Raw genomic sequence first — 8,129 nt, forward strand, 5'->3', positions numbered from 1 at the left:
AAACCGGACTCGTACTGTGCGAAACAAGCTTGCTTATCTAATGAACGTCAAACTAGCAGAAAGACGTTACTTTAGCAAGGACGAGTAAAGACGACGGTGGTGAGCACTGGGAAACGGAAGGGGGATATAAAATAGGCCACGCGGCTCCTTTATTTATGGTTCGTTCGGAAATTTACTAACAAAAAACCGGCCACGAATTTCAAACTCGTTCAACCTAGCAAAATTACGAACTGCTCTGAAAATGTTAAACAATATTCAATGAAACCGTGTTTCATTGTATGTGCGTAAATACGTGTACGAACAAAAGATTGAAATCTACAATTTACGAATCTCTAATTGCACTTGAAAATAGCTTTTAACTACGCATTGCATGCAGTGCCATTAAAAAATTACAATCCTTTTTCTTTTCATTTGTAAATAGAATATGGCAACGGAGAAGGATTTAATTAATGGTAATTATTAATTAGAATGATCTAAATTCAGGGTAAAAAGTATTTCGTTAATGACGAAACGTTCTACAATTTTTCGAAATTTTACACGAACTTTGTTTAAACATTTAGCAGTCAGAGAATCTCTAAGAGCTGACGGAGATTTGGGTCGTATAAAAGCTGAGATGCGTAAGGAAGTTATAAAATTGTTAGACAATTCGAACAAAGGGAATAAAGCGAAACTTCCGAAACCACCCCTGGACATTATATTCCTAAATGAGCTTATCCGCGAGTACTTAGACTGGATGGGATACGTGTACAGTTCCACTGTATTTATTTCAGGTGTGCAGTAATGTGTGCTAAGGAGTAAATGTTCATGTAATTTATGGAAAACGATCGTTTCATTTTAGAGTGCGATTTACCGAAACAGCCCCTCGACAGATCTCTCCTTCTTCAGAATTTGGGTTTAAACGAGAGTGAGAGTAGTGAAAATTTACCATTGCTGTGTAGCATCGTGGAGACGTTCAAAAGTCTAAAAAACACATGAGAGCCTGATAAATTTTTAGCACTGTGCACTTGACGTATTGTAATCTAAAACTACTTTTGTACTTCTGCATTGAATAAACATATTTTTAACTTATTTAAATATCCTTTATTCGTTCTGTGTACACACTCCATGTAATGTATGTAAATTTCTCATGTAAATCGATTGTAAAACGAAAACTAGAGTAAATTAAAAGAATTTGGTTTCTTTATTTGATCATGTCTTTTACATATTGACATTACATTACGAAAGTACAATATAATATTGAGATATTGGAGATCTTAAACGTAATTGCTGTCGTACTTTCTCTATAAGTATCGTACTAGAGTTCTTAAAGATATTATCTACTGGATGCTATAATGTACATCACTTATTGTAATGAATTTACTTACAGCATTTTTATAGGTGGAATCGGAACATGGAGAATCATGTAAAGGCCTTAATAACATTTAAAAATTAATTATAACGAGATAAATGTCATGCTTCGTGTTTTACCCATTCATTATTTCTTGAAATTTTCTCTGTACCCAAATGAATTATCGGACGCTAAGATCGTGGAACCACTAACGTCTGTTTAAACGAACTTTGAACACTGTTATAGTATCGTGAATATAGAATATAAATCATCTACGCCGTTCCATAGATATTAGATAACAATCTCAGTTTGATGGATACAATTATTGTAAATAATTCCGATATAGAATCTTATGTGAAAAAGCATTCACAAAGTAAAGTGACTATTTCGGTATTTCACTTTTTAGAACGTTCAAAAGACATCTAGTGATGTCATTTGTGCTTTGATTTCTTCTTCTTTTTCGACTGTTTGTTCTTACTCTTGGACTTTTTCGATTTCTTCTTGTGTTTCTCCTCGTCGCTGCTCGTGTCTGACGAATCCGAATAAGAATCCGTATCGGTGCTGCTCTCCTTCTTCGCAGACTTCTTTTTCTTGTGCTTTTTGTGTTTTTTCTTCTTTTTCTTATGCGACTCGTCCGAGCTATCGGTATCGGTGGTCGAACTGTCCGAGCTGCTGGACGTATCTTCGCTGGTCGTTGACTTCGATCGCTTCTTAAGAGCTTTAATATCCATTTCCTTCTCCATATCAGGTTCATCTAATTTCAGTTTCTTCGGTGGCATAGGTAACACTTTCTCCTCACCGTCCGATTCCGAATCTGAAGCGCTGTAATCTGGCTCGAAACTAGCTTCGTCGAGCATGCTGCGTTTACGGTCGGACACCAGCCTCGGGTTCTTCCTCTGTTTTTTAACAGTTTCCGTGACCATAGGTTCCGGATTCTCATAACCGATCTTAGTTTCATTGTTCTCAGCTTTCTCCTTCAAAGCGACATTCTCCTTGTGCTTCTGTTTCTTCTCCAAATTCTTTTCCTTATCCTTTTTATGCTTCTTCTCTTTCCGCTTCCTGTGCTCCTTCGATTTACTTCTACTTCGATGCTCTTTCTTTCTCTTCCTGTCTTCCTTCGTTTTCTTATCCTTGCGCCTGTCGTCCTCATCTTCTCGCCCTTTCAACAAGCCTACCTTCGGCATTTCATTTCTCTTGAATGTGCTCGGCGTTCTTCCTCTCCTCTCCCTGTCCCTATCTTTCTCTCTGTCTTTGTCCATCCTTTCCCCTTTGGAATCGTTGCGCGATCTGAAATCTGCTCGAGATTCAACTCTTGGATCCCTTTCGGATCTCATGTCGTGTCGCTCGTTTCTAAACTCGTTCCTCTCCTTCGAACGATCACCTCGATCTTTGTTATCCCGTTTTCTCTCATCCAAAAACACTCTTCGATCGTTACCCGGCATGCTTAACGAAGAATCGACGCGTCTATCCAATAACGGAGAAATCCTCTTTTCTCTGTTGCTCCTAGGAGACCGACTTCTAGACTGATTATCGGTTTTCATTTCGCGTCTATCCAAAAAGCTCTTAAGAGGACTGATCTTCCTCTCTTTAGTCTCCTCCACTTTCTCACCTAATCTCTCCTTCGCGGGCACTCTCGTGGGCGAGAACGTCTCCGGGACTGGCTTGAACTTCGTACGATCTAATTTAGCTTTCTTGACGGCTGGTTCCGTGATCTCCACGTTCCTCTCGTTCCTTCCAACACTTATAGTAACGTTCACGCTCTTTCTCGGTTCTCTGTTCGGTTCAGTTTCAAGCACTTTGGGCTCCGGGTTTTGATACAGCACCTTCCTGCTCTCGCTTATCTTCTTAATCTCGATGGGTCTGATGGCGTTGATCGCTTTCTGGAAAATTGCGTTCTCGGCCCTTTTCAGTACTTCCGACGTGACTACTTTCGTCGATTTCGGCTCGTCCGTTTGTATCTTCTCGACAGGAGATTCGCAAACGTCCTCCGGCTTCTCGGTGGTGTCGTCCCTTTCCCATTTCGAGAGCTCGGGCATCGGCGCTAAGAATTCGTCCTTCTTCGGAGATTTCTCTTCTAAAACGGGAGGTTTATCCTCGGTCTCGTGCTCGGAGAGCAGAGAATACTTTTCTGTAAGTACAGTATTTATTTCTGCATCGTCCAAACCGCTGTACAGGCTGTCGATGGGTTTGATCTCCGACTTCAGTTCAGGAATCGGCTTGAAGTTAGGATTAGGCGGATTCGTACCGAATTCTGTGTGATCGATTCTTTCTGGACTGGCCTCACAGAATTCCGGAGGCTCCGGGTTCATAGCTAACGATTTATCTTCGAACTCCTCTTTCATAGATTCCTCCATTGTACTCTCAGCAGGCATACAAACTATTCTACTCTCGATAGAATGTTCATCTTCGTTCCCAGATTTCATCACATCGGTTTTCGTCGGTGACATGCTCTCTTGCTTGTTCTCAGTTATCAATTCTTCGTGCTCAGTCGTTTTGACAGGCTCCTCCTTAGCGATCTCCTTCTGCCCAGACTTCTTCTCTTTTTTCTTCTTTTTCTTTTTCTCTTTTTCATCATCCTTCTTCTTTTTCTTCTCTTTGATCTTCTTCTCTTTCTTTTTCTCCTCGCTCTTGTCCTCATGATCCTTCTCCTTCTTCTTTGTACGCTCCGGCGACGCGTCTTTCGTATCTGTCCTAGACTTTTGCGAATAAGGGGTAGGACTCTTCCTGCTCTTCTTTCGTTCTACAGAACGTCTCTCGTAACGCTCGTGCCGGTCCCTGTCTTTCTCGGATTCGTAATCGCGTTCACGTCTGTCTTTCTCGCGAGAACGGTTCTTGTCTTCTTGTCTGTGACGATCTCTGTCATCCCTGTAACTAAAGTAGCCAATACTTTTATTATACAAGATATATTATCTTTTATATTTAGATTCTCGCACATCTCTAATGGCGTTATGTATTATACAAAGCGAAGCATACCGATCCTTGTCATAATCCTTTTTGTCCAAATGTCTGTCGTCTTCTCGTCGATCTCGGCCATGTCTATCATCCCTTTCCTTCTCCTTCTCTCTTCTGTCACGGTCATCCTTTTCCCGTACTCTGTCATCGTGGTCTCTGGGCAACCCTTGCCTCTCACGATCCTCGCGGTCCCTGTTCAGAATTCTTCTGTCCCTCTCGTCTCTCTCACGCAAACGATCATCGCGTTCGCGTCCCCTAAGCAAATAATCGCTGAATCAATTTTATCGTAATCGTATTGACGAGATCTTAAATAATTAATCAGCAATTGTCCTTTTACCTATCGTCTCTAACAGATATCCTGTCTCGGTCGTCAGTATCATGATCCTTGACCGAATGTTCGCGATCTTCTTGATCTCTCAGTGGACGACGATCGCGATCGTCGCGTAGGGGTCTATCGGGGAGCTCGACTCCCGGTGGCGAGAGGTCGTAGTAGCCCTCCGTTCCAGGAGGTGCCACGTCGTCGAATCTCTTATGAGGAGCGTCTCGCAACGGGCTACCATAACGCTGACTAGACGGTCCAGGATACCTGTTGACAAAAAATTCACAGAAGATGTTCATATTCCCGTCGAATCACTTAAAGAGAAATTTAAGCTGTACACCTGAATCGATCCTATGGAAATCTTTAGGTTGACAAATGATCAGAACGTGAAGTAAAAGTAAAAAAACTGTTACATTTTACTCGTACCCTACGGATCTACGTTCGTTACAATAGTTTTTATAACAGAGACACGCGGTTCAATGCAAAAAAATAACGATTATCTCTTCTCAAAGAATGAACCAGCTTTCTTTTTATCTGAGAGACAGCTACGAAAAAATGAGACCATTCTTATGGACAGATTAACATTAAAGCTGAAAAGTTGAATGGACAATAATATTACCTCTCACCAAATATGTATATATTTACTGTCTAATATTATATATATTATAATAACGTAAATAAATAAATCAACATTCATAACTTCAAATACATATGACGAGCGCACGGAACATTCGTGCTCCGTAGTATATATTAAAATATGCTACGGAAATTTACTCACCGAGATGCTATTATAATTGTACAAACGAAACTGTGGCGTTAGGAGGCATAATTTTGACAAACGTTCTGAAGAGATCTAGTCAACGCTAGTATATGCTTATTACTTTCGATCACTGAGAACAGACAAAATGAAACGTTCTTTTCTCTCTCGTGTTACAAATGTTGATTTGGCCCTGAATTCACCTGATTCAGAAACCATGCAGATCTGTCAATCAGCTGGGTAGCTTCCACAATCTCCAATGCTGGTCCTTCCCATATACATTTTTCCTGGCTTCTGTCTTCTTCATTTCACTTCTCTCTTTTTTTTTATTTGTGTATATATTTCATAACGTAATATATCATTATGTACATACAAAGGTAGTAAATATATCTTACATATGCATGCAAATGACGAAATTAATCTCGTTCGAGAACAGAAATAATGTCGAATTAAAAAAAAAAGGAAATCAACAAAAATGTAGCTGTTATTTTCATATAAAAATATTTCCTTGCGTCGCGTGTACAAAGTTACATCTTCTTTGCTATAAACGATCTTAAAAGAAAACGTAAAATGACCTTAAAATTACTTAGTCGTCTACAAAGAAAGATAAAGCTCAGCTTTATACATGTCATGTCGGATATAAATATTGTAAGCCTACTTTGGATAAAACATGGGGAACGATGCAGCTTTATAATAAGCTTAAATTTATGCTTCGCGTGTTATCACAGAGTTTACATTTGTAGAAAGAGTTACAATCCGTTCCACAACAGCTGATACTTACGTTAATTCGAAAAAGGAAGATAGCGTAGAGTCTCGATGAGGACAGATAGACAGTCAAGTGAAACTCTCATTCATTCTATTATAATATCCTTCTCAAGGTTGCAGATGTTTCAATTCCCACATTGACCATTAAATTTCTCTAAATCTCAATCGACGATTGAAGTATTCTTTAATTAAGAATTGAAATTCAATCGTTAATTCGTATTCCTTCCAATTAAGCCACTTAAACAATTTAGTTCTCAATCAGTAAAATCTGAATCAAGAACTAAACGGCGTTCATTTGAATTAAAGATTTAATCCTTCATCTGCATCCCTGATCCTGCTAAGATCTTTCTGTGTCTGAGAGGAGATATTGCCAACAGTTGTTGCGGGACAGTCTGTATACGTTGCTTATCTTAAGTTGCAGCAGATCTTCGGATTTAGACGAGGAAATTTTTAGAGTCACTTGTACAATTACTCTAATCAATGCGAGACATTACCGACTATCCGCACTCATTCCAGCGTTATCAGGACAGTACAGCAACTTCGATAAGATCGTTTAGTTATGCAGCGACTAGATTTCAATTACCTGTTACAAAGCTAATTTTAAGTAATCGTATGAACATTTACGCTAATCCTTTGCTTGCGTAACTGGGACTCTATCACAGACATACAACACTGTATGTAAAATCAGTATTTTAGATAATGATGATTTAATAAAAGATCTATTATTAAAGAACATGAAATTAGAAGGACCGCTTAATCTCACTTATAAAAAAATTGTCAATTAGCTGTTCAAAAAAAAGAACGGCTTTGTCAAGGGAATAATTTATAGCAGATCCTTCTGATTCAATGTTTTTCAATTTACATGAGACTCCTAAGATTGTATACCATTTAAAAACGTGTATATATCGCGTGGACCATTCTCTTTGTTATTGATTACGATTAATCTGGCAATTGATATGCATGAAAAATTGAATTCACTGAAATGCGGACTACACTCTCGACTGTAGAATAACCGACCGAAATGCGTCCCAAATATAATTCACGCATCGAATTCAATCTCGATTATCCGTGAAACAGCTTTCAAGTAAATAACAAACTTAAATTACATACTATAAATAATATTCCTGAAGATTCTCTGTTTCATAATCAAGATTATTATGCTCGAATTTCAATTAATCCTTTCCGAGAACCACGAAATAGTAGAATAGTTTCAAAATCTACTCTAAGAAAAATTTTCGTAGTACATATACGGCACCTTAATGAGAACACAACAAATATACACATGTACATGTGTATAACACACGCATTCGTATTCGTATGCACACTTTTTTTTATATCAATTTGATATCTCGTCTAAGTTGAATCAGTGATTAGAAAAATAGAGAGCAGCATGCATTTGTCATTCTACAGATTTACCAAATCCTATCAACGATCTCATTAAGAATGTATTGGCTATATAGTCAATCCCAAAAGTTTATGCACTTTAGAAACGCATTTTTTTAAAAGAAATCAGACGTCGGAAGAACATTGCTAATAATAAACAACAAAAAAAATTGTTCGATTTTTCCGAGATTTTTCTAAGGGGTACCCCTTCAGATTTTGCAAAATTTTTTTTTTGTCAAGTTTTTTGCCAATAACTCCCAAACCGTTGGACATACGAGAAATTGCATATGACCTTTCTTGTAGAGGACGACGAGATCTATAATTTCTGTATAAAAAGTTTTCGCTAGCGTCGAGTGTTAACGAGTTATTTGCAAAAAACTGTTTTTTCGTTTTTCGTCAATAACTCGTAAACTATTAATGCTAGCGACAAACTTTTATACAGAAATTGTAGATCTCGTCGTCCTCTACAAGAAAGGTTGCAATTTTCCCGTATTTCAAAGGGTTTAGGAGTTATTGAGGAAAAACGAAATTTTTTCCCAAAAGTTCGCCGTTTCGACGCTGGGATGGTCGGATTTTGTCAACATCAATAAAATGCCATATAATCATATGTAACTCATTAAATATCG

General features: G+C 38.3%; 2 protein-coding genes across 4 annotated transcripts in view; one reads left to right on the plus strand and one right to left on the minus strand.

Moving 5' to 3' along the window:
• Positions 1–7: 7 nt before the first annotated feature.
• On the plus strand, positions 8–1,068 carry LOC108624332 (lisH domain-containing protein FOPNL). 2 transcript variants are annotated; one of them, XM_018023559.2, is made up of 4 exons: positions 8–99; positions 422–452; positions 561–770; positions 839–1,068. In XM_018023559.2, exons 2-4 carry the CDS (start codon positions 425–427, stop codon positions 973–975), a joined length of 375 nt encoding a protein of 124 aa, XP_017879048.1. In that variant the 5' UTR covers positions 8–99; positions 422–424; the 3' UTR covers positions 976–1,068. The 2 variants fall into 2 exon arrangements, with proteins under 2 accessions (XP_017879048.1, XP_017879047.1); XM_018023558.2 differs by lacking the exon at positions 8–99 and adding an exon at positions 140–158.
• A 93-nt stretch (positions 1,069–1,161) lies between these two features.
• The window catches only part of LOC108624330 (something that sticks like glue), a 12,783-nt gene continuing 5,815 nt past the window's right edge, over positions 1,162–8,129 (minus strand). The window contains exons 14-16 of one of the 2 annotated variants that reach the window (XM_018023553.2): positions 4,617–4,865; positions 4,301–4,534; positions 1,162–4,198 (exon numbers count right to left, since the gene is read on the minus strand). In XM_018023553.2, coding sequence (XP_017879042.1) covers positions 1,759–4,198; positions 4,301–4,534; positions 4,617–4,865 — 2,923 coding nt within the window. In that variant the 3' untranslated portion in view covers positions 1,162–1,758. Of the gene's footprint in view, positions 4,199–4,300; positions 4,550–4,616; positions 4,866–8,129 lie in introns of both variants that reach the window. The other variant, XM_026813038.1, reaches the window with a different exon arrangement.

The sequence above is a fragment of the Ceratina calcarata genome, unplaced genomic scaffold, assembly GCF_001652005.2.
Source record: "Ceratina calcarata isolate Rehan_Ccalc_2016 unplaced genomic scaffold, ASM165200v1 scaffold305.2, whole genome shotgun sequence".
In the NCBI taxonomy this organism is placed as follows: Eukaryota; Metazoa; Arthropoda; class Insecta; order Hymenoptera; family Apidae; genus Ceratina; species Ceratina calcarata.